At 39.4% G+C, this 27,820-nt stretch overlaps 1 protein-coding gene across 1 annotated transcript; it reads right to left on the bottom strand.

Moving 5' to 3' along the window:
* Window positions 1-217: 217 nt before the first annotated feature.
* On the bottom strand, window positions 218-27,468 carry LOC139469304 (uncharacterized). Its single transcript, XM_071251444.1, has 12 exons — window positions 27,331-27,468; window positions 25,774-25,847; window positions 19,254-19,349; window positions 12,982-13,044; window positions 11,231-11,322; window positions 10,728-10,846; window positions 9,505-9,601; window positions 7,759-7,928; window positions 6,420-6,501; window positions 4,418-4,516; window positions 3,023-3,110; window positions 218-558 (listed from the first exon to the last, which is right to left on the bottom strand). Exons 1-12 carry the CDS (start codon window positions 27,390-27,392, stop codon window positions 515-517), a joined length of 1,086 nt encoding a protein of 361 aa, XP_071107545.1. The 5' UTR covers window positions 27,393-27,468; the 3' UTR covers window positions 218-514.
* Window positions 27,469-27,820: the final 352 nt, after the last annotated feature.

The following is a 27,820-nucleotide window of genomic DNA, read 5'->3' as shown; positions in this document are numbered from 1 at the left end:
CAATAAGAACTTCATACATAGCTGATACATAGCTGAACATAGTTGATCACGAATCAACTGGGGCAAATCTGGTATTGAAACCCTTAATCGGGAGATCCTGATATTACTAATAAAAGACAGTAATTTGTGGCAGATCAACACACCCTCACCCTCACCCCCACCCCAACCCCAACCCTCACCCAAACCCCCACCCTCAACCCTACTCCCACCCCCATGTACAAACAGCAACAAAAAAAACGACATTAACATAGCAGTATTTTTCAACACTGACAAATAGGAAATAGGTTTTTATAACATTAACTGACAAAATTTCTTATAAATAAAATGGACAGAAGGAAAAACTGTTGTATTGCCTCAAATTGGTAACTTATGTTTAAAAAAACAGTTTGGTAAACATGAACACAATAATGAAGTAAGTATGGTGGATTGTTTACATTTTTGTATATATAAATCCATGAAAAATGAGCAAATGAGATGTTTCAGTTGACCATCCAACTGATCCGGTCTTGTAGTATCACAAAGCTTGAAACCCTGGAAGGGCAGAAAATGCCTCACCATCTAAAAAATAAACAGGTTGGTGAATGAGTGAATGTAGTTTAATGCCATTCAACAATATCATAGTGTGGATATATAAATCAAGTTGGGACCAGACAAGACATCTGAAGTCACAAGGCTGATTAGGCTTACTTACATTTTATAAAAAAAAGTCCATAAAAGGGATTTAGCCTGGGGCAAGTTAGCAGTCCCAGGATGTTTGAGTCACACCACCTTGTTTAATATCTCTGAGGGATATCGCTACAGTGGAATTGCATCACAATGCTTTACAAACCATTGTGATGTCATCAGATACCATAAAGTCACAATCAAACTACATCCCCAATCTCTCCCACTGAAGCTGGTTAGCTGTACCTGTTACACTGAAGACACAGGTTATTACAGTACCTGTTACACTGAAGACACAGGTTATTACAGTACCTGTTACACAGAAGACACAGGTTATTACAGTACCTGTTACACTGAAGACACAGGTTATTACAGTACCCGTTACACTGAAGACACAGGTTATTACAGTACCCGTTACACTGAAGACACAGGTTATTACAGTACCTGTTACACTGAAGACACAGGTTATTACAGTACCTGTTACACTGAAGACACAGGTTATTACAGTACCTGTTACACTGAAGACACAGGTTATTACAGTACCTGTTACACTGAAGAGACAGGTTATTACAGTACCTGTTACACTGAAGAGACAGGTTATTACAGTACCTGTTACACAGAAGACACAGGTTATTACAGTACCTGTTACACTGAAGACACAGGTTATTACAGTACCCGTTACACTGAAGACACAGGTTATTACAGTACCTGTTACACTGAAGACACAGGTTATTACAGTACCTGTTACACTGAAGAGACAGGTTATTACAGTACCTGTTACACTGAAGACACAGGTTATTACAGTACTGTTACACTGAAGACACAGGTTATTACAGTACCTGTTACACTGAAGACACAGGTTATTACAGTACCTGTTACACTGAAGACACAGGTTATTACAGTACCTGTTACACTGAAGACACAGGTTATTACAGTACCTGTTACACAGAAGACACAGGTTATTACAGTACCTGTTACACTGAAGAGACAGGTTATTACAGTACCTGTTACACGGAAGACACAGGTTATTACAGTACCTGTTACACTGAAGACACAGGTTATTACAGTACCCGTTACACTGAAGACACAGGTTATTACAGTACCTGCTACACTGAAGACACAGGTTATTACAGTACCTGCTACACTGAAGACACAGGTTATTACAGTACCTGTTACACTGAAGAGACAGGTTATTACAGTACCTGTTACACTGAAGAGACAGGTTATTACAGTACCTGTTACACTGAAGACACAGGTTATTACAGTACCTGTTACACTGAAGACACAGGTTATTACAGTACTGTTACACTGAAGACACAGGTTATTACAGTACCTGTTACACTGAAGACACAGGTTATTACAGTACCTGTTACACGGAAGACACGGGTTATTACAGTACCTGTTACACTGAAGACACAGGTTATTACAGTACCTGTTACACTGAAGACACAGGTTATTACAGTACCTGTTACACTGAAGAGACAGGTTATTACAGTACCTGTTACACTGAAGAGACAGGTTATTACAGTACCTGTTACACTGAAGACACAGGTTATTACAGTACCTGTTACACTGAAGACACAGGTTATTACAGTACTGTTACACTGAAGACACAGGTTATTACAGTACCTGTTACACTGAAGACACAGGTTATTACAGTACCTGTTACACGGAAGACACAGGTTATTACAGTACCTGTTACACTGAAGACACAGGTTATTACAGTACCTGTTACACTGAAGAGACAGGTTATTACAGTACCTGTTACACTGAAGACACAGGTTATTACAGTACCTGTTACACAGAAGACACAGGTTATTACAGTACCTGTTACACTGAAGACACAGGTTATTACAGTACCTGTTACACGGAAGACACAGGTTATTACAGTACCTATTACACAGAAGACACAGGTTATTACAGTACCTGTTACACTGAAGACACAGGTTATTACAGTACCTGTTACACTGAAAACAGGTTATTGCAGTACCCGTTACACTGAAGACACAGGTTATTACAGTATTTTAACTGAAAAAGTTGAAAGAATGATGATCACTGTGGTCTGCAAAGCATTCTGATGCAATTTCGTTTCTGCAATTCCTCCAAGGAAATATAACTTGAGCTCACCCAAATGATATCTTCTGCGGAAGTCAATCTTGAAAGACAAATGCCCTTCTTAGGGGCCGAGCACATAATATTCAGGAGGCGGACAGAATTATTGTTATAGATCAATCACTGCTTGACTGTTTTTATCTCTGACAAAGTCCAAAGTTACAAAATAAAAATCTTTGTTCCCCTCTCCCCTCCCGAATATCCAATGATTGGTCCTTTATTGGAAACATGAAACATCAATACTCACTGAGCTGGTCATCGGACACGCTGAACCTACTGTCCGAGGTGATGACCTTCGCCCCCGCAGCCCAAGAAGGTGCCATCCAAGTCTGCCACTGGTGGTGATCAAAGAGTAATATCATTAGACATTAAAGAATCTAGCTATCTGATTGGCTGATAGTATTCTTGGTAAATGTTCTAGAATTCGGCTGGGAGGTCTATACGGATATCATAAATATCAAATGTTTTCATTCTTTTCAACATTTTGTTGACACCTTGTTGACACCTCTTGTTATTTGGACCTACCTTGTCATCACCTTGTTTTACCCTTGTCATTTTGACATAGAATGACTTGGGAGTTGTTTTACCCTTGTCATTTTGACATAGAATGACTTGAGAGTTGTTTTACCCTTGTCATTTTGACATAGAATGACTTGGGAGTTACTTCTTTGATAGCCATTTAGAAGTTGGAGTACTAAGTAAGGATAAGAATTTATGGATGAACAACTTCTTTATTACAATAAAGGGGAGTTGTTTTACCCTTGTCATTTTGACATAGAATGACTTGGGAGTTGTTTTACCCTTGTCATTTTGACATAGAATGACTTGAGAGTTGTTTCGACACAAGTCCATTTTTAATGGAAATTATTTCTATTTTGACATCAGGTGGCTTTCACTTTTAACCAATAAATGTTAGTACCTTAAAATGTGAATATGAGAATAGTTTTCAAAATAATCAATTTCACTTTTGTTTTATTAGTCTACACTTTCAGCTGTTACTGATTTCATTCAACAATTTAATAAACCTTGAAATGAAGAAATCAGTCTAAAATGTCAGTTACTGACTTTGTTGAATGAAAAGCTGGGTTTGGAACAGAACACTGGTTTGGTAGTCAAAACAAGTTAATCCAATTTTGTCGTAACAAGGTGAGATCTGGGTCAATACAAAGCCATGACAAGGCCAAAACAATGCCATGACTAAATTCTAATATTATGACATTTAAACAAACTGTATGATAACTGTACAATAGAAACAAAGAAATATTAAATGCATCTGCATTTAAAGAAATTTAAGAAATTATTTGTTGAATGGCCTTGACCTTGGCAAGGATCTGTTTGCAGTTGTTGAAAAATTGATTCCCTATATAAATTATCAGAGTTGGTCAAACAACTGCCGAACAACTGTCGAAAAACTGTCTATCAACTTTGAACAACTGTCGGACAACTGCAAAACATCTTTGAACAACTTTGAACAACTGTCGAACAACTTTGTTCTCCAGGTGTACAAGCGCATTCAGCTCGTAAAATGCAGTACACCCACTAGTGACACAAAGAACTCTGGTGATACAAGAATCTATTCCATACTTATGTATGTGTATATCATATACATGCATTATATACTTCTACAGTAAACTCAACTCACTTTAGTGTTTTTCTTGGGGAGCAGGCACGGTACTGGGTGGTTGATTCTCACTATAGAGTTGTTGCTCAGGGTGATTATGATCTCAAGGCCATACCTACACTGAAAGAAGACATGACATACAGTAAAACTGTGGAGGACTGTTATACCCCTGACAATCCAGACAGTTCCAGAGGACTATCTATGTAACTCAGCCTAACAATCTAATTTCTAATCAACTATTAACTACCTACTACAAACACCTGACCATCCAGGTAAGTTTAGTTTGTGAAGAGTAAATAAGTTTTCAGATTTGTGAGGAAAGACGAAGTGATGCAGGTCTTGGATGTTTACTACTTTGGTGAAACCCACGAGCAGTGTAATCCCACCAATGATCATTGGTTTCTTGCATGCTTAAGGGACACAACTCTGCATACAAATTGCAGCACCTTAGAAGACCCAGGTGCACCTGACCCCCACAAGGTGAAGTAAAATGGGGTTTAATGTCACATCAAAGATTATTGCACTTATATTATCAGATTATGACGTGCATGCACATGTGTGTGGCTGTTTGTACAAGTCTGGACTAATGCTGATTTTATAGTGCTAGACCACTGCGATACCATGCTGAAGTTTAACATGAATACCCCACTGACCAGTCTTTATTTTTGCCCCTTAAAGCCAACCAAACAACATCTTTTAACGTCTTTTGGTATGAGGTGGCCAGGGATCGAAACCCGGATCTTCGGCTCTCCCACTGGATGCTCTACCACTAGAATAAGGAGACGGTCGACAACCCACAATCTCCCCCTGACCATCCAGGTAGGTACACCTGATCATCCAGGTAGATTCACCTGACCATCCAGGTAGGTACACCCAACCATCCAGGTAGGTACACCCGACCACATCCAGGTATGTACACCTGATCATCCAGGTAGGTACACCTGACCATCCAGGTAGGTACGCCTGACCATCCAGGTAGGTACACCTGACCATCCAGATAGGTACGCCTGACCATCCAGGTAGGTACACATGATCATCCAGGTAGGTACACCTGACCATCCAGGTAGGTACACCTGACCATCCAGATAGGTACGCCTGACCATCCAGGTAGGTACACATGATCATCCAGGAAGGTACACCTGACCATCCAGGTAGGTACACCTGACCATCCAGGTAGGTACGCCTGACCATCCAGGTAGGTACACCTGACCATCCAGATAGGTACGCCTGACCATCCAGGTAGGTACACATGATCATCCAGGTAGGTACACCTGACCATCCAGGTAGGTACACCTGACCATCCAGGTAGGTACACCTGACCATCCAGGTAGGTTCACCTGACCATCCAGGTAGGTACACCCGACCACATTCAGGTAGGTACACCTGACCATCCAGGTAGGTACACCTGACCATCCAGGTAGGTACACATGATCATCCAGGTAGGTACACCTGACCATCCAGGTAGGTACACCTGACCATCCAGTTCACCTGACCATCCAGGTAGGTACACCCGACCACATTCAGGTAGGTACACCCGACCATCCAGGTAGGTACACCCGACCATCCAGGTAGGTACACCCGACCATCCAGGTAGGTACACTTGACCACATCCAGGTAGGTACACCTGACCATCCAGGTAGGTACACCGGATCATCCAGGTAGGTACACCAGATCATCCAGGTGGGTACACCCGACAATCCAGGTAGGTACACCCGATCATCCAGGTAGGTTCACCTGACCATCCAGGTAGGTACACCTGACCATCCAGGTAGGTACACCTGACTATCCAGGTAGGTACACACCTGACCATCCAGGTAGGTACACCCCTGACCATCCAGGTAGGTACACCTGACCATCCAGGTAGGTACACCCGACCATCCAGGTAGGTACACCTGACCATCCAGGTAGGTTCACCCGACCATCCAGGTAGGTACACATGACCATCCAGGTAGGTGCACCTGACCATCCAGGTAAGTACACCTGACCATCAAGCTATGCATGACTGACTTGACACCACACCTACCTCTATGTGCTGCCCCTTGATGGAGGGAGGTAGATCTTGCCCATCTTTAGATTTAAGTGGTATCAAAATGTTATCAAGGACTCTGAAAGAAAAAGGTAAACCGATATTAAATGGTTTAGCAGCGCTCCATGGCATTGTAGATTTATGTCAGTCTTTTTCATAATGAATGCTTTGAGACATAAAGCTAACAAGTACTTCATCATGTTTATCACCGTGAATGAGTGAGGTTTTACTATGCTTTTAGCATGTTTGTTTGTTTGTCGTTTAACTCCGCACTCAGCAATATTCCAGCTATATGACGGCGGTCTGTAAATGATCGAAGCTGGAGCATCGAGCCATGCAACTGGGATTTGATGACATGCATCAACCAAGTCAGAGAGCCTGACCACCAGCTTCCATTAGTCACCTCTGACGACAAGCGGAGGAATGGGTGGCCCCGTTGTCTAAGGCGTTGTCTAAGTTGCGTCCCTTTGACTTAACCCGTCACGATCCGGGTTAGAATAGGTCTTCAGCAACCCATGCCTGCCGTAACAGGCACCTATGCTTGTCGTAAGAGGCGACTAAAGGCATCGGGTGGTCAGACTCACTGACTTGGTTGATGCATATCATCATATCCCAATTGCATAGATCAACGTTCATGACGTCAATGACAAGACAGTCTGGTCCAGACGCGATTATTTTCAGACCACCTTCATATAGTTGGAATATTGCAGGGTGCGGTGTTAAAAAATGAACAAACAAAATCATACCTGTCTGTCTTATGATCTGATAACTCTCCTATAGGGGTTGTCCTCTCTATATCCAGGGCTAGCGATTCCGTTAACCAACACTATCCACATTCAAAGCGGCATATCTGATTTATATATCCCAAAAACACAAACAGGAAAAAGTTAAAAAGGCTGCACCATATACAGTGATTATTTTGTAAAGCCTGTGATTTCTGAGCGTCTTCTACACCAAAAGTGTACTGTCAAGGGAACATTGTGTTTTGGGAGTTCTTTCGTTTGCTAAGATTGAATTATCTATCAAGTTGGTCAAGAAAAATGACATTGAAGTTAAGAATTTTTAAGATATTAATGAGCTGACATCTGACTGGCTCAGGACACACATCCATCATTTTGAATGGGCGTTTAAAGTTGGTTAAGTGTCACCTTATGTGACTTCCAATGGAGGGTGTTTCAGATCTTCACACAGTGATGTAGCATATCAGTCATAAATCTGACCGTCATGAGATTGTAGCTTATTGTGTGCAACAGGCAGACTGTCTGTGTCACCTGCCACATCAGAAAAGTCTCCTTAATCCTCGGCAACCCAATGACCAACTTCATATAAAAATCACCTGATAAGGACTGATGGATCCATCCCTGACGAATTCCCTCCTGTTTCCATGACAACCAGAGGCCCCCCTTCTGGTTGAATGTACGTCTTCTGCTGCATTCGTCGGATTCTGGGTGACAGTTTCTCCAGTGGAACATCTTTCTTGCAGGTGAAGAGGATATCTCTCAGCAGCTGCGGATGCAAAACCACCCTCACCAGCAAAGTATACCCAAGTCATGAAGCAACTGTGAGTCATGGTCTATCACTTAATTCATAAGGCGAGAAGAACCTACCGTCAGAGAAATATAAATACCATGTGAACCTACCGTCAGAGAAATATAAATACCATGTGAAACAGGGAGGTGAGGTGAGGTGAGATGGGGGATGGGGTTTAACACTGCGATTATTGCACTTAAATAGCGACGTGCATGTACGTGTGTGTGTGTAGGGGAGGGGGAGGGGGGGCCTGCTTGTACTAGTCCGGACTGATGTTGATTTATAGTGCTAGCCTACTGAGATACCATGCCACAGTTTAACCTGAATACCCCATTCAGACACAGTATACCGACTCCGAGCCAACTAGTCCTTGTTTTAGCCCCTTAATGCTGAGCGCCAGTCAGGGTAACAACAAGTACCATCTTTTAACGTCTTTTGGTATAACGTGGCAAGGGATTGAACCCCCAACCTTCCGCTCTCCGGACGCTCTACCACTAGACCACGGATGTGTCAACTTGATGTTGGAGGAAAGTGAATACAGGTCATAGACATTTACCACCATGAAACACACTCAGGGCGAATCTAGAATTTGAACACAGTATCATAGGTTTCTGGCACACCTAAGGGACACAACTCTGCACAACAACTGCAGAGCCTTAGACCATTTAGCCACCTGTCCACCCAACAAAGAATGGGCAATTGTAAAGATCTGGATCAGGTTATTATTAATGAACACTGTATCTACTCAGCTACCCCCTAGCAATGGAATGTAAAAGAACACTGACTCAGAACATTTGTGCTTTTAGAAAGTTGTTCTTTACGGATTTTAGAAGGTGATCCTTACGGCTTATCTGATGATCCTACCAAGAAAGTAGGGCTGGGACGAGTAACTCGAGTACCCAGGTCAGGTGGGTACTGAGTAGGACCCGGTACCCACAGGACTACCCGCTCTCATGGTTAGTCACATAATATATTGTTTAATGACAAAAATTATCTAGAACTCTATGGTAACACTACAAGTCACTAATGTTCGTATTTCTTTCTGACTGTGCACCCATTCCTTCCGATTTTTCATATGGTTGAATAAAGATATAACTTAATTCAACTTCAGTGTATGAATGACCAAATTGTTTAATACATGTATCTAAAAACGTTTTGCCAGGGCTATGCTAAAAGATGTTTCCAATCGAACATTTTGAGACATCTCCTGAGACCTACAGTGGGTACCCGGGTAGGGTCGGGTAATAGGGAGGTGGGTACCTGGGTAGTAAATTTGGTCTAGTCCCAGCCCTACAAGAAGGTTTAACAAACATGACTCAATTTAGTAATCGGATATTCCTTGTTAAGATTGATTTATTGATTGTTTGTAGCTAAAGCCTCACTCAGCAATATTCCAGCTGAATGTAAATAATTGAGGCTGGACATCATGAGCATCAATTGCGATACGATGACATGCATCAACCAAGTCACCGAGCCTCACCACCCAATCCCGTTAGTCGCCTTTTACGACAAGCATGGGATGCTGAAGACCTTCATCTCATCCAACACCTACCTTGATCTTGAATGCGCTGATTGTTGTGGATGTTTCGTTAGTGATGATCATCCGTAGCTTCATCTTGTCTCCTGATACTGGGTGTGTATCCACTAGTCTACAGGCAGAGAGGGAATTCGGGGTTAACTCTAAACAGTATTTCAGTTATATGTTCTGCTTATGCTGTGAAGAAAACCCAGGTCATAAACATTGGCCAGTATGTTAAAACCCAAAGACAGGTTTGGTTCTGACAAACGACAATAATAATTGAATTAATTTCGGATCCTGGCATCTGCAAGGGCTACAACTCTGCACAGTGCATTGTCTGAGATCATGTCCCTGACATGGGTGTGGAAATGAGTAACAAGATTCCGTCTACTCATTCACACTACAGCATGTTATATACCATATTTTCTTGAGTATAGTGCGCACCCATGTATAATGCGCACCCCCCTCTAGCGGGTTCAATATTTTGGAAAAAAAGAAATTTGAATATTATGCACAGAAAAGAATTACACCGTACCCTATCAGCAAAGTCCGGCAAACGAACGGGTGATGAGAAACTTCGTAGTATGCACTCAACTACTGACCAACTGTTAAAATTAAATTGCACACCACAGACATTGTTTGTTTTTTGCTTTCCAATTCCTTCATATATAAGAAACATGAACCCCAGAACTGTCATGTTAAATCATGACGGTTCTAAGTGAGAGACCAAGGTTGCATCAGCTCCCATGGGTGAGTAAGCTGGGTCTAACAATGCTTTGAACACTACTTCAGTTATATCATAGCTTGTCGTCTTTATGTACGACGAAAGGCCAAAGTGATTCGGATTTGAGATGTTTACCATTTTGGTGAAATCCATGAGCATAGGAATGGCGCTGGCAAACCAAGAATCTTAATGATGGTGAATCTGGAATTCAAATTCACAATGGAAGGATTCCGACATACCTAAGGGAGATACATCGGCACAGCACCTTAGATGACCAGGCCACCTAGACTGTCTCACAGTCCCTGAACCACCTAATTTTCCTTTCTGCCAATCTCTTATATTATTGCTGCAGCCCTAAATGAAGCAAGTCTAGATTTTCCACAGGTTCTGAATCTCCAATCTCACTTGACCTCCTTCTCTATATAAACAGAGTTGTTTACATCTATCTGCATTTTCAGAGACTAAGCGTTGCTCTACCCAACACTATCCTATCATGACACCTACCTATACTGATCTAAACTTGCTAACTCACCTTACAAGAAAATGGATAGACTTGCGAAATGGGAATTTACGGATGACATAATCCACTTCTGTTGTTTTGTTTGCTTCTTCTCCCTTTAGCTGCATCTGTACAACAATGCCCTGTGTTGCCTGCAAGGGTCAAGGTCGACTGTCAAAGTATGCTGTGTCCCCCGTAGTATACGTTCTCATCCATAATTCCGCGTAAGAGCTTTGAAAATTATTTCAATTTTATCACAGCATGTCAGATTGATGTGGGAGGAAAGCCCAAACTGACCCTCAACCACCAAACACGGGAGGCTGCCAGTGAATTGTGGTGCCTTAGATGACTCGGCCACCCATGCCCCTTCATCAGTTAGAGATATTAATAAGGAGACAGGAATTATGTGACCAACAATGGCTGATGCAGCTTACCTTTATGAAGAAGATTTGTTCAAATAAAAGTGTAAGTCAACAAAAGGCTATCAAATGTGTATGTCAACTATAACATACAAGTCCCAACTGAACACCGCTTACAGTCAGGTCAGAATCCGTTACAGAGGCTTGAATCCAGTAGTCCACCATACACGTCCACGTTGCATCACTCTCACTCTGTGCATTGAAGGTCCCTGGAACACGAACCATTCATCATCTACTGAAGTGAGAAGATAAGGGAACACACTGATTTCGTTTATTGATTAACCACGCACTTAGCAATATTCCAGCTATATGACGGCGGTCTGTAAATAATCGAGTCTGGACCAGACAATCCAGTGATTAATATCATGAGCATCGATCCACACAATTGGGATTCATGACATGCATCAACCAAGCCAGCGAGCCTGACCACCCGATCCCGTTAGTTGCCTTTTACAACAAGCATAGTCACCTTTTACGGCAAGCATGGGTTGCTGAAGACCTATTCTAAACCGGAAACTTCACGGGTCTGGGAACACACCGAAGAAGAGTGAGTTAAAAGAAAAGTCATGGTGGCAGTATTCAAGCCAAATTGTGACTAGAAAAGTATATTCATATATAAATCTGTGGAGAAAGGACAGTAAAATACCTAGAAACATATCACAGATTTATAAGAGAACATTGATAAAACATTTAACTATAAAACACAAAATATACTTAAGGCTATAGATCAACAGCATCCATGTTAGGCCACAAACTAGGATCCATGGGAACTTTTGGTACGTCTGCTAACTGAATGGCATCCCACCTGCTTTTCATGCGTGTTCTTTGTTTTCTCAAGAGCAGTGAGTGAGTATGGTTTTACGCTGCTTTTAGCAATATTCCAGCAATATCACGGCGGGGGACACCAGAAATGGACTTCACACATTGTGGGGAATCGAACCACGGTCTTCATCAGACGAACAAACGCTTTAACCACTAGGCTACCTGACCGCCCCCTCAAGAAAAGCCAATACCACTGAAAAATAGTCTAAGTCAGCACCTATAATTGGGGTTGGTTGGGTAATTCACAGTTGTTTAAGGCCTACCATATTCGACGTAATAAGCGCCCCGCTCTAATAAGCGCCCACGTCGATATTTGCTAATATATTGGCTAGTGAACAATCTCAATTAGCACCCTTCCGATTGATCAATGTACACAAGACTTATTTATTCGTGTATAATACGCACTCGTGTGTTATATGTACCCTTAATTATGGGCATTTAAATTCTGGAAAAATATATTTGTCGTATATAAACATTTCAGGCTGTCAGCATAAATCACGAAATCTACGATCTTTTAACACCAAAATAATATTCTGAAAAAAGCCCCCTATTTCTAATTTTGAGAGCGCCCTGGGCGCTTATTACGTCGAATACGGTAACTGTTTCCTTCATTTCTTTCCTCACTCACTTATAGTCTTTCCATCAGATGAAAGGATGTAAAAATACCATGGTCGACATATTAAGCACCCAGGGCACTCTCAAAGTTAGAAATAGGGGGCACTTATTAGAATATTATTTTGGTGAAAAACAACAGAGTTGAAAGATCGTAAATTTCGTGGTTTATGCTGACAGCCTGAAATGTTTATACACGACAGATATAATTTAATTTCCCATAATTAAGAATGCATATAACATATGTATTATACACGAATAAGTAAGTCATGTGTACATTGATCAATCGGAAGGGGTGCTAATTGGGATTGTTCACTAGCCAATATATTAGAAAATATCGCCGTGGGCGCTTATTAGAGCGGGGCGCTTATTACGTCGAATACGGTAATCCAAAATACATCATATAAACTCAAATATTAAATAATAAAACTTACCAGGTAAAACCTTTGGAAGCTTCATCATAAAGGGAAAAGTGTAGCTGCCAATTGCGAATGGCTCTGAAAGAAAAATGAGATCATCATTTTTTTATGTTTGAGATGTTTAATACTGCAGCTCTGGGAATACCAACATCGTGTACTACCGACAAACAATAAGGGAACTGATGAAACAATACTCAAGGTGTAATGACAATAAATGTCTGTCAAATTATTTTGAGCATGTAAATCAATTCTGATGTGTCCTCCAAGTTGGGCACATATGCATGACATGTTCATGGCGTTCTGACGATTAACTTATAGCTACCCCAAGTTCATCTTCCCGAGGCAAGAGAGTTAACTGACTATAAAAGTCAAGTTTCCGCCCTTGTGGAACTAGGCTGGTATTATGGAGTTATATTTCAGATTCCACTTGCACTTGCTTCAAACAAAATGGCGGTGTCCAGTCAAGACGATCTGGTCGATAATCAAGATATATACATGTACTGTAATGAAAAGGGCCTTACTTCACAACGTGCATCAAATCATTTGAGCACCTTGATTTAAAAACATGGAAAGATGTGGAAAATAACTGTTGAATCTAAGTTGACGGTACACATGCTTTCCAAATCGTGCAATCGACCAAAACCTACACGACAGTTTACGATCAGATGTCAATTTCATTACGCGATTTGATTGGACTATGCATAGACTCGTTAGTCCAGCGAAAATACAACTCCATAATTCCAGCCTAGTTCGGCAAGAGTGGAAACTAGACTTTTACATTCAGTTCACTTCCTTGTATCTGGAAGATGATTTAACATTTGTGTTATCATACTACAAATATGTGGTTTGTTGCCAATGCCAGACTAAAACAGACAACAGACATGGTACTCTTCGTTCATGACAGTTCATATAGCTTCAACCTACAATGTTCTGCTTAAATCACATGTGTGGTAAAATGTACAATGCTTGATGCATGCAAACATATCAAAGGGAGACCCAGGTCTAGCTGTTGAAGTGAGTTAGTGTAGATAGTCTTAATCTAGTTCGGATGATCATTTACTGAAATATCTGAATATATTGGCTAGCAGTCAAACAAAGTAGTGTCTGAATGACTTGAATTAAATTTGCCAGATGTAGTTCCTAGCCTTTAACATTATAAAGTTAAGCAGTACCACTCAGGGTATATATGGTTTTATTAATACCACATATATATGGTCATATGCATCCCATGTATATGTGATTTTATGCATCCCATGTATATCAGATTTTATGCATCCCACGTATATGTGGTTTTATGCATCCCACATATATGTGGTTTTATGCATTCCACATATATGTGGTTTTATGCATTCCACATATATGTGGTTTTATGCATTCCACATATATGTGGTTTTATGCATTCCACATATATGTGGTTTTATGCATTCCACATATATGTGGTTTTATGCATCCCATGCATGTGTGGTTTTAAGCATCCCATGTACATGTGATTTTATGCTTCCCACATAAATGTAGTTTTATGTTCCACATAAGGTTTTAAACCATTCAGTTATCTTACGGACATGTTTCAATCTGCCATTGTAAAAGAATTGAAACTTATTGTAACTGAAAAAAACAACAGCTGAGGTCAACTTGTGCTGTGTCATGTAACTTTCATTGACTCGAATATAACATCCACAGCCTGTCTTCTTTGTGGCGGGGTATAAGGGATTTATTCTCCCATGCAGAAATCTATTTCATCAAGGTCACATGAACCAATCTAAGGCTGGGACGAGTCCAAATTCATTATCCGGATACCCAACCCCCTATTACCCGACCCTACCCGGGTACCCGCTGTAGGTCACAAGAGAGGGGTACAAAATGTCTGATTGGGAAAAGTTTGACCATACTCCTGTCAGAATAGATTTGACACACGTATAATCCGATCTGGTCATGCATACACTGAAGTTGACTTAAGTTATATAATTATGCAAACATATAAAGTCAGAAGGATTGTGTGTTTAGTCAGAAAGATATTTGTCACTTATTGTGTAACCATAGTGTTCTAAATATGTTTTGGCATCAAACAATATAATCACGTGACTTACTACGGGTCCAGGTAGTCCTGTGGGTACCCAGGTCCTACTCAGTACCCACCCGACCTGAGTACCCGAGTTACCCGTCCCAGCCCTAAACCAATCAGATCTCAACATTCTGACATGGAAGTAAGATAATGTGTTATATGTTAGCAACACCCTGCAGGGTGATATGGTCTTAACACTCGAGGTATCAGCTACAAGTATGATGTACTTTACAAAACCCTGACCCATTATGCTTACTCCCTTCTCATCTAAACTGAAACATCCAACCTCAGCATGAACACATACAGGATAGATACAAAAGAAATGGACACAACACACTGTAGTCAGGCAATTGTGTGAAGCCCTGAACCTCAGTCACGGCATATAGGTCACTTCAGATAACAGTATTTAGTGATCAGAACTAAATGCCTTTATGTCAGACTTAGCACTGCTGATATTATTATTACAAATAAATACTTTCATTGTGTGTGTCTACGTGCTGGTTTGAATGGTGCCATCGTCTCTGGCCGAGATCGGCTCTTGGCACGTCTGGTATTGGAGCGTTTGTTATTATTTACTATGTCATCTTGTAGCGTGGCATCAGCTCACGTGGCACTTGCTCTCCACCTTTCAGCCATGCAACACATATTTTATATTCTTGCATTCATCTGTAGTTTGTTGCACCCACCCTGTTACTAGTTATTCAAGCTTTGCAGTTGTCGATTTAGTGGAACTTCACTGGAGCATTATGTTTGTATATGATGATGTCGTCATGAATAAAATGTTGCAGATGGGCGGGGTGCTGGTGGACTGCATTATAAGTTACATTTGGCGTCTTGGGATTCATCCCAAATTATAAACTATATAGGATAGGCTTGCACGCAGGAACCAATTTATCCATTCTGCTTTGGCTTCAGCAGATGGCTTAGTGTCAGCTTTGAAGCAGATGATCAGCTTGGCGACAATAGTTGTCCTCGCACATTATTTGGCAATGGTACTAGCCTGGCAGCGCTAGCTGCATAGCACCATGGGTTGCTTGGCAATGGTAGTTGCAGGGTAGTGGTTGCTGCACTGGTTAGCAACATGGGTTGCTTGGCAACAATAGTTGCAGGGCACCGGTTGCTGCACTGGTAAGCAACATTGGTTGCTTGGCAACGGTTGTTGCAGGGCAGCGGTTGCTGCATTGGGTGGGCTTAACAGGAGTTAAGCACATTTTCCACAGTCCACCAGTACCTCCACATCCGCGACCATTTCATCCAAATATGTCTTGTCTTAATTTCAAGTTCCGCTATCATGCATGATAGCTGAACTCGGTCTAATGGGGACATATCCTTATATAATAAATTTGTCAGAAGATAAAATTTGCCTCAGCAAGAATCTGTGATAGGAGAATATAACCAACATTCTAGAATATCTAGTGTATCTTCATTATGTAATATGTAATATTATCTAATATGTTCAATACTCTGGAGCCATTGGTAGTACTACAATAGCTTTGTTTTATGTCCAAATTTGTATTACATGATATTACAAATTACATAATGGTGATGTAAGACACTAGATAATCTAGCATGATAATATATCTATGGGGAGCATTGTTGTGCATTGTTGTGCGTTCCTATATTAGTGACCCATTATCTTCACCTGGCCCCTTATATTCACATCAATAATTGTACCAATGTTCACATCAATAGTCACATTATTATTCAAATCATAGTCACATCAATAATTTTAAAATATTCACAAGTATTAACATCATTTTTCATATAATTATTCACACCAATATTCACATCAATATCTACACCTATATTCACACCACTATTCGCACCAGTATTCACACCAGTTGTTGCACCAATATTCACAAATACTCACATTCACACCAATATTCACAAATACTCACATTCACACCAATATTTACACCAATATTCACAAATACTCACATTCACACCAATATTCAAACCAATATTCACAAATACTCACATTCACACCAATATTCACAAATACTCACATTCACACCAATATTTACACCAATATTCACAAATACTCACATTCACACCAATATTTACACCAATATTCACAAATACTCATTTTCACACCAATATTCACGCCAATATTCACAAATACTCACATTCACACCAATATTTATAAATACTCACATTCACACCAATATTCACACCAATATTTGCATGACTATTCACAAATATTCACGTCAATATTCACACCTACATGCACACCACTATTCACAAATACTCACATTAACACTAATGTTCACATGTCATTCACATCAATATTCACACCTACATTAACACAAACATTCACACATGCACAACAGTATCCAACAATAAGATGTGGAGCATTGATATGCAGGTACCTTCGGCAAATGAGCTGTAAAAGTCACGATAACACTTTCCCACAATTGTCCACCTTGTTTATCTATTATTATACATGCCTACGTTACGTACAGTATGATTTCAGGGACACTGAGGCATGTCAGCATTGACTTGTTTGTGCAGGTTCATTTTCCTGTGTTAATAATTACCCCCAGATTGGCCTCCAAAGTATGCCTAGATGAGGTCTCTTGTACATGGTTGCCATATGGATTTATAGTTTCGAGGGCAGACTAATCCGATTTCCTTTAGATTCTTTACAAATCTAATAACCAAGTTAACTAGTCCCAATCAATCACAATCCCTGTGGGGATTCCAGGTTAGAAATAGTCCCCAGTAGGACTGTTCCCCAGTAGGGCTGGTCCCTAGTAGGACCGGTCCCCAGTAGGGCTGGTCCCTAGTAGGGCTGGTCCCTAGTAGGACTGATCACCAGTAGGACTGGCCCCCAGTAGGGCTAGTCCTCAGTAGGGCTGGTCCCTAGTAGGGCTGGTCCCCAGTAGGACTGGTCCCTAGTAGGACTGGTCCCCAGTAAGGCTGTTCCCCGGTAGGGCTGGTCCCCAGTAGGACTGGTCCCCAGTAGGGCTGGTCCCCAGTAGGACTGGTCCCTAGCAGGGCTGGTCCCCAGGAGGGCTGGTCCTCAGTAGGGCTGGTCCCTAGTAGGACTGGCCCCCAGTAGGACTGGTCCCCAGGATGGCGTGTCCCCAGTAGGACTGGTCCCCAGTAGGACTAGTCCCCAGTAAGGCTTGTCCCCAGTAGGACTGGTCCCTAGTAGGGCTGGTCCCCAGGAGGGCGGGTCCCCAGTTGGGCTGGTCCCCAGTAAGGCTGGTCCCTAGTAGGGCTGGTCCCCAGTAGGCCTGGCACAAGTCCTAATTTACTTCCCAGGTACCCGACCCTACCCAGGTTACTGCTGTGTGTCTCAAGTTGGGTACAAAATGGCTGATTGAGAATTGTTTTACTGGAGCCCTGGCAAAAACTACTTATATAGATACAGGTATAAAACTATCTGATAATGCATACACTGAAGTTGACAGAAGTTACATCTTTACTCAAACGTCAGAAAGAAAGCATGCATAGACAGAAAGAAATGCATCATTTAGCGACTTGTTGTGTAACCATGGAGTTTAACTTATATCGTCATTAAACAATTTATCACGTGACTAACCATGGGTCCGGGTAGTTCTGTTGGTACCCATACCCGGGTCCCCGACCAGAGTACCTGGGATACCCACCCCAGCCCAAGGCCCCAACAACCTGTGCTTGTTACATATTGAGGTGATTAAATGGTTGACTGTGCGTCCACATACCCCAATGGCATGGGGTGTTGCTCATGATATCAAACACTGGCTCATCTGGTCTAAATTCAAGTACTTACAGACTGGAATTTATAACTAGAATATGGATGGCTGATGTGTCGAACTTAAGATAAAATGTCCACATGTTTCACAACATTGTACAATTTACTGACTGTTCATTATAGTCACTTGGATATTTGAGAGAGTGAGTGATTGAGTTGGATTTAACGCCGCTTTTAACATGTTTAACAGTTATATCGCGGCATGTCAGCTTAATATGGGAGGAAAGCTCTAAGTGATGCAGGTCTTAGACGTTTACCAGTTCGGTGAAACCCACGAGCACTGGTACGGTGTTGACAAACCTGGAAACATAATCGGAGTGAACCGGGATTCGAACCCACAATCATAGGTTTCTGGCGTGCCCAGGGGACGCAACTTGCACAGCGAATCGTGGCACTTAGACGACTTGACCACCCGTGCCCCCGGATATTTGAGAGAAATACTTTTACCCAGAAGCTTGAAATCACAGACTTAGAGTGACTGAGTACCTGTGCTGCTGTAGAGATCCACATTGTAGAAGTCGATGTAGTCCTTGGTTGCCTCCAGGGTGTTCTTGCCACCCTCCGACCGGTAGTCATAGTGAACTGGAACACAACCAAACAATATATACTACTCAAAAGAAGTTAAACAACAGATTCTTTCATATATTTTCTGTTGTGTAGTAATATGAAGGAATGGGCTGTTCATGCCATGATAGATTAACTATAGAAATATGAAGGAATGGGCTGTTCATGCCATGATAGATTAACTATAGAAATATGAAGGAATCGGGTGTTCATGACAGATTAACTATAGAAATATGAAGGAATCGGGTGTTCATGCCATAACAGATTAACTATAGAAATATGAAGTAATCGGGTGTTCATGCCATGACAGATTAACTATAGAAATATGAAGGAATCGGGTGTTCATGCCATAACAGATTAACTATAGAAATATGAAGGAATCGGGTGTTCATGCCATGATAGATTAACTATAGAAATATGAAGGAATCGCATGTTCATGCCATGATAGATTAACTATAGAAATATGAAGGAATCGGATGTTCATGACAGATTAACTATAGAAATATGAAGTAATCGGGTGTTCATGCCATGATAGATTAACTATAGAAATATGAAGGAATCGGATGTTCATGCGATGACAGATTAACTATAGAAATATGAAGGAATCGGATGTTCATGCCATGATAGATTAACTATAGAAATATGAAGGAATCGGCTGTTCATGCCATGACAGATTAACTATAGAAATATGAAGGAATTGGATGGTCATGCCATGACAGATTAACTATAGAAATATGAAGGAATCGGGTGTTCATGCCATGACAGATTAACTATAGAAATATGAAGGAATCGGGTGTTCATGCCATGACAGATTAACTATAGAAATATGAAGGAATCGGATGTTCATGGCATGACAGATTAACTACAGAAATATGCAGGAATCGGATGTTCATGACATAACAGATTAACTATAGAAATATGAAGGAATCGGGTGTTCATGCCATGACAGATTAACTATAGAAATATGAAGGAATCGGATGTTCATGGCATGACAGATTAACTATAGAAATATGAAGGAATCGGGTGTTCATGCCATGACAGATTAACTATAGAAATATGAAGGAATCGGATGTTCATGGCATGACAGATTAACTATAGAAATATGAAGGAATCGGGTGTTCATGCCATGACAGATTAACTATAGAAATATGAAGGAATGGGATGTTCAGGCCATGACAGATTAACTATAGAAATATGCAAGAATCGATTGTTCAGGCCATGACAGATTAACTATAGAAATATGCAAGAATCAAGTGTTCTTTAACTTCTTTTTTAGTGTTTTTAACTTATAAGAGTAGAATATGTGTTTGACAGGATGTCTCATATAGAAAGCATATATATTTTCCCAGTAACAATTATTGAAACAGTTTGGGTTTCACTGTCCTATGAACTAACATTGTGCACTACCCCTTGTTCTCGGACAACAAGCTTTTCTTGACATGGTTTCAATGAGCACCGAATTTGCCAATTTTCTAAGCTTATTACAGCAAATACAGTATAAGTTTGACAAGATATCTCAGATCAGGTTTGTTGGACAAAGTACTGATACTCACATCAGAGAGATGACACAGCCCCACGTACATGAATGAGTCATTGAATGGAACAGGACAAATGTTTACAGGGCTGAGAGTGCACTGTCACCTGAAACAGTGCCATGCGCATGGCTGCCAGCTGTGTATGACGTGTACCCTGTGTGCAAAGGCAACTACTTGTCAGAAATAGTAGGATCAGCCTGAGCATCTTGGGTCCCACTTTTCTCAAATGTGTCTCGAAATCTTTAACAAGTCTATTTGTCTACCAGTAGTGAAGTCCAGGTGCTAACATTCTACCATATCATGCTCATATATAATCCATGCATGATTATCATTACTGCATTCTTATATTTCTGAATTCTTCCCTCTATCTGTCATACACACAGTCCCTACTGACCCAGATATCAAATAATTGGAAATACCGAAGAGGTCACGTACGATGAACCATCCGCGAACTGTAAAAGATACCCATGGTTTGAGCCAGTCAGATGGCAGCTGTCTGCATCAGTTCAGCATCATTATCAAAACAATGTGTGGCTATTATTATTTTAATTTGGAACTGCCCATTTATGTCAACTTTATGATTCAGAAGTCTGACATGCTGTTCCGATTTGCATCAGTTCAGCATCATTATCAAAACATTGTGTGGCTATTTTTTTTTTAATTTGGAACTGCCCATTTATGTCCAACTTAATGATTCAGAAGTCTGACATGCTGTTCCAAATTGCATCAGTTCAGCATCATTATCAAAACATTGTGTGGCTATTATTATTTTAATTTGGAACTGCCCATTTATGTCCAACTTTATGCTGGACATGCTGTTCTGAATGTTTCAGTTTTCTACCATCAACACTGCATTTTGCAGTTCCATGTTTCACTGTTACCAGATATTTCGATTATCCTTCCTGGTTTATTGAACTACGTATAAATTTAACCAACATCCACAGAGCATGCATACTTTGGAAACTGGGCTGTGTAGCCTTGTGTGGCTAAAAAAGAGAAGGAAATTCCTTCATATCAGACTGTCTTGCTGCACACACAGATGATAACTGGTGATATGTAGAGAATCTCAACCGAGTGCCTTTTGATATCAAATATATCAACATGAATTGATAAAAGTGGAAAGACTCTGAGGCTTGCCGGGGAGTATTCCACTTTTATCAACAAGTGTTGATATATTTGATATCAAAAGACACAAGGGTGAGATTATATTTATATCTAACATCCTTCTTCCAACTTTTTCAGTTTGCAGACAGTTATTATAAGCAGTGTCTAAGTGTAAAAATTACTGCTAACAGCTTCAGTAGCAGAGTCATTAGTGATGTCATTTGATTGTGACTTCATGGTAACTAATGATGTCACAATGGTCTGCAAAGCATTGTGATGCAGTGTAGATATTGCTTGATCTCACCCAAGCGATATCTCCTGTGGGAGCCAGTTTTGAATGATAAAACTCACTAGCAACACTAATTAATCAGGAAATGTGTTAATCTGGAAATGGACTAATCCAGATTAGTGAGGTTTCATAAGCAACTGACAGGGACAGTTGACTCTGCAACACTGCCATGACTACCTTTAGGATATATCTTTGATTAAATTTTTCTTCAAGTCAATATTTTTTGCAAATTCAGAGGTATCGAGGCATCTCATGCAATAATATACAAATAAAATATTAAATAAACCTGAATTGGGAAATTTTTAATTCCAGTTTCTACTTTTTTCTAGAGTCTGGTAATTTGAATCTGTGCATGTTCGTAAGTTCAGTACACTTCAGAACAACACACATGAATAACACCAATATATTGTCATAATTTACTAGCATAACACGACAATGTATCACACTAAATCTGATTTGTCATTTATCACACACATTTACAAATCAATTGTTTGATAGGCATTACTTAAAAGTTGACTGATGACAAAGCAGACACAATTTCTGGATAACAACTTCTTTATACTGTAAAGGCGACATTTCGGTATAGATCCTTATATTGTCGTATCAAGCAAGGTATAAGGATCTATACCGAAACATCGCCTCTACAGTATTAAAGAAGTTGTTATCCACAAATTGTGTCTACTTTGATTTACAATGTAATCAAGTTCCAATTCCCATGTGGATTTGTTTTTCCTCGGAGTATGTTACAAAATATAACACAACATACAACAGCAAAAGAAATGGTGATTCTCAGGACAATCACAAAAATATATCAATCTCATTGAGTCTCATGGAGTCTGTTTTTCAATATTTTGATATTTCACTTACTTTTATGGTTACCTTTTGCAAATTAACACAATTTGTCATACAAATATGTGATAAATCATGTATAAAAACAACCGAAAACATGGAAAATGTACTTTCAAATAGCTATAGAATGAAAGTGAAAATGTCAAAAACTAAAATGAAAATACAGAAAACTATTTCCAACGCGGTGATAATATTCCCACCGCTGTGATAATATTTCCACCACAGTGGAAATACTTTTCACTGGGGTGGAAATAGTTTTCACCATGGTGGAAATATTATCATTTGGTTTTGTTTTTGACATTTTCATTTTAGTTTTTGACATTTTCGCTTCACTTTTCAGCGATTCAGTATGTACTTTATACATGATTTATCACATATTTGTATGACAAATCGTGTTAATTTGCAAAAGGTTACGATAATAGTAAGTGAAATATCAAAATATTGAAAAACAGTCTCCATGTCCCTTATGGGCCACCGTACATAATAGATAAATGGTTGTGCTAAATATAAACATATAGAGAATCTCACCCAGTGTCTTTTGATATCAAATATATCAACATAGTTTCGCCGATGGATCTTGCAACAAAATTCCACAAATTACGTCATCGGGTATTGTGACGTGATTGTAAACTTTGAGGTGCAAGGCCCTGTTCCACAAGGCGATCGTATTGTAGCGCAACGACAGTCGTTAGTCTAAGTTAAAGTATGTGAGTTGCGATAACCTTAGCACTATGATAATTTTGTGAATTCTAAAGGTGGACCGTTGTATGGTATTAAATTCATACGTTTCAACTTTTGACGTGTTTGAAGTATTATTCTGTTAAACTCAATTGGACTATGCCGTGGATCGTGTAGGTGTCAGCCTATTCATACGCTCGTACTCAACAGTATAATTAAAAAAAACGTTATAAATGGCAAGTAATAAATAAAATACTAAACTTGCTCCCGTGTAAAGCCAATTTTATGAAACTCGTGAATAGTTTTGGTATCTGACTCGCTTTCGCTCGTCAGATACAACAACTATTCACTCGTTTCAAAAAATTGGTATCACACGGCAGCTCGTTTAGTATTCTATATGTAGATATCGCTTGATCTCATCCAAGCTATATTTCCTGTGGAACTCATTTTTGGATGATAAATCTATGTGAAATCCTTGTAAACATGTTTGCAATCATCAAATAATGCTGGTTGCCTCAAAACTGAACATACTGAAACAGCCTCTACTGACGAGAGAGGAAGATATGATTTGACTTTAAATTGGTATGCTGACTGCAACGTTTTAATGAAAACATCTTTACTGGCAAGCAGCCAGTCATTGCCGAAGACCAATTATTGCCAGCTACCCGTTATACCCCATATGTGATCTCATCTCGTTTTACGTTTGCTTGTTTTCATTAGAAGAGAGAAATATTTATCCAAAGAGGATGAATAAACTGACTCTTGTGAGAAATTTTTTAAAAACACTGTATAACCACCTTGCTCAAATACAACTTTAGAAATGATACGCGACTAATTCACTTGTAAACTAAAATCCAACATTTTCAGGATGAAATAAAGTCAAACCTTGGAGTTATTCTTTCATTAACTTTAGGAACATTTCTATTCAAATCTTAGATTTCAGTCACATTATTATGTCATTCATAAATATTATTTTTTATGAACATTATTTTGTAATTAATGAATTTCAGTGACATTATTTTTTTCTTTCATAACAGTAACTAACATTGATTTTTCATTCATAAATTTCATCTACATTATTATTTTGTTTACAAATTTCAGTTACATTATCATTTAATAAATGAACTTCAATAAAACTGTTTTTATTGATGCTGACACCATTTTGAGCCAGATGTAAGTAGAAATCGTGTGATTGGTTCAACCAACATACATATATTGTGATTGACAGCCATGCACATGTTAAATTCGAGTTTGAAAATGCTAGAACATTGGCTAACATACTGGAAAAAGAACCATTCTAATACTTTCCAACAGTTTGTCAAACTATGAAAACCCAAACTAGTTTGAAAAATGTTTTCACAATTTTCACACACAAACTTCTGTTTGTAAACATTAATCAGGAGACTAAGTTTCCCAAGTTAAAAACATTAGTATCATCAGAGCTCCAGATAAGCTTTTGGTGTTGTGTGTATTTTACCCATGCATTTTAAAATCATTGGGTATCAGTAATTCTATCTGGGTATTCAAATTTCTGTTACCCACTAGTTTATACACATGTGGGTATTTAAGTTAAATATTTAAAAACACTATTCATCTAGTCCCTGCAAACTTGTGTCGTGTGGGTTCGAGAACTTTATAGGACTCAAAAATACCACGATACTTCCACAAGAAAGTGTGATGGCAAATAATCATGATGTAACTGTCATCGTGGAGTTTGGCAAGGTTGACGGAATGCCCGTTTATAATTTCAAAATAAGTTGCTGATTTGCTAATCGAATACGCAGGGTTACTTCACAATATTTTGATGATACGCACAAGTTTTATTTTTGTAGCGAATCTGTAATGTTTGTTGCGTATTTGATACACTTGGATTTTATTTTACTACATATTTCTGCATTTTTTATGTGTATTTTACGCAGATACGCAGCTTATTTGGAGCTCTGATCATATTTCATCACTACAATACATAATAAGCTGGTATACTTACAGTGTTCATATCCCTTGAATATAAGCTTGATGCCACGCCCGGCTGTTGGATCATCTATGCTCAAATACACAACACTGAAACAATGAAGACAATATAGCTATGAAGGTAGCCATGTTCAGTGGCTGTGGCCTGGGACACGTACATTTGCACTTCAACATCACTGTTACCATGGTTACACATGATCATAATCTCATGATGATTACCATGTTACAATTAAAACATACCTTTGGCTAACATGTATATATTAGATAGGTGATCTGTTGTGGACATTAACAGGATGTAAACATGAACACTGTTTGAAATAAAAGTAATTTTATTTTAAATTTGTTTAGATCTTGTATACATGGTATATATTTGAAGCAAGTGATATCTATATTGCCTATTTGTGGAATAATTTACCCACTGCACTCAGTGCAGTCTGTTTATAAACTTAGGCTGCACAAGCCGATTTTAATCTGCAACAGTGCAGTCTGTCAATGGGAAATCGCATCCTGGTTGTTGAACACCAGATTTGGCCACATTATCGAAACATGAATCCAGAGCTCCAGATAAGCTTTTGTTGTTGTGGGTATTTTACCCATGCATTTTAAAATCATTGGGTATCAGTAATTCTATCTGGGTATTCAAATTTCTGTTACCCACTAGTTTTTACACATGTGGGTATTTAAGTGAAATATTTAAAAACACTATTCATCAAGTCCCTGCAAACCTGTGTCGTGTGGTTTCGAGAACTTTCTAGAACTCAAAAATACCACGATACTTCCACAAGAAAGTGTGATGGCAAATGATCACGATGTAACTGTCATCTTGGAATTTGGCAAGGTTGACAGAATGTCTGTATATAATTTCAAAATAAGTTCCTGATTTGCTAATACACAGGGTTACTTCACAATATTTTGATGATACGCACAAGTTTTATTTTTGTAGCTTATCTGTAATATTCGTTGCGCATTTGATACGCTTGGTTTTTATTTTACTGTGTATTTTTGTATTTCTGATGCGTGTTTTACGCAGCTATGCAGCTTATCTGGAGCTCTGCTTTAATTCCATGCATACTTCCGATTAACTGAATTTCAATGAGGTGATGCAATGCCATGGTAACAGAGAAGGGAAGGATGTGAATATTTTGTTCAGATTTTGTTTGCTGTTTTGGTAGACTTTACTTTTTTATTCAATGAAAAAAAAATTGAATTATCTTCAATTGTTTGTTTATCAAATATTTACAACTGAACATACAATCTATAAAGGTTTGTGATAAAGATGATACACTGTCAGTGAACTGAAATGAAAGGACTTAAAAACGTATTCATTAATGATCAAAATAGTTATTGGGATACAATTTCTATTCCAACTTTGACACAAAATTACAATTTCGCTACGTATACAGGGCGGAGCTTCCTTGATGACGAGAGTGCCATGACCTACACTTGACCTGACAGTTACACTGATGTCATTAAAATATAAATACATACACCCATGTATACTACGTACACATCATTGGTTGAATGCACGACACTGTATGTATCTACATGAATGGATTCTTCAAAATTTACTAACCCAAACACATCCTCTCCAGGTAAATATTCCCCTTTGTGTGTCCTCAGTAGAATTTGGTTCATGGTGTCATGAACTTTGTGATGTGATCCGAACGCGACATAGTCGAGAGCTATGAAACGCACACAGAAAACGCCTTCAACTAGGAAGTCAACAACAAAGGTTTTACTAAAACGCTACTTGTTTCATAAACGAAATATGAAAGAGAATTCATTCTCCCAAAATATAATTTGCATTCAAACTGATATACATTTTCTTAATAGTTCATATTTCTTGAGAAATATCTTACTACACCCGGACCTTTAGTTACTGAATCTTTAGACTTTATGTTAATGAAATAAATAATTGAAAATCATTTTGTTCCAGCAAAACCTTGTTTTGCACTAATAAATCTTTTAACAGGTTTGCATTAATTTTCATGAAAACTGTTTTTCATAGTCAACATATACCCCGTTCACATGCGCCTTCAACATATGCGTGTATATGTGCATAC

Source organism: Haliotis cracherodii, unplaced genomic scaffold (genome assembly GCF_022045235.1).
Source record: "Haliotis cracherodii isolate W230 unplaced genomic scaffold, xgHalCrac1.p SCAF_2, whole genome shotgun sequence".
NCBI classification, from domain to species: Eukaryota; Metazoa; Mollusca; class Gastropoda; order Lepetellida; family Haliotidae; genus Haliotis; species Haliotis cracherodii.
Note: the sequence above shows the minus strand (reverse complement) of the source record. Positions and strands in the feature narration are given on the sequence as shown.

Coding starts and splice junctions, on each gene's coding strand:
- LOC139469304 (XM_071251444.1), bottom strand. CDS start 27,392: ATGAACCAAATTCTACTGAGGACACACAAAGGGGAATATTTACCTGGA. Junction 25,848..27,330: donor CCTGGAGAGGATGTGTTTGG/GTTAGTAAATTT, acceptor TCATTGTTTCAG/TGTTGTGTATTTGAGCATAG. Junction 11,323..12,981: donor GCTTCCAAAGGTTTTACCTG/GTAAGTTTTATT, acceptor TTCGTGTTCCAG/GGACCTTCAATGCACAGAGT.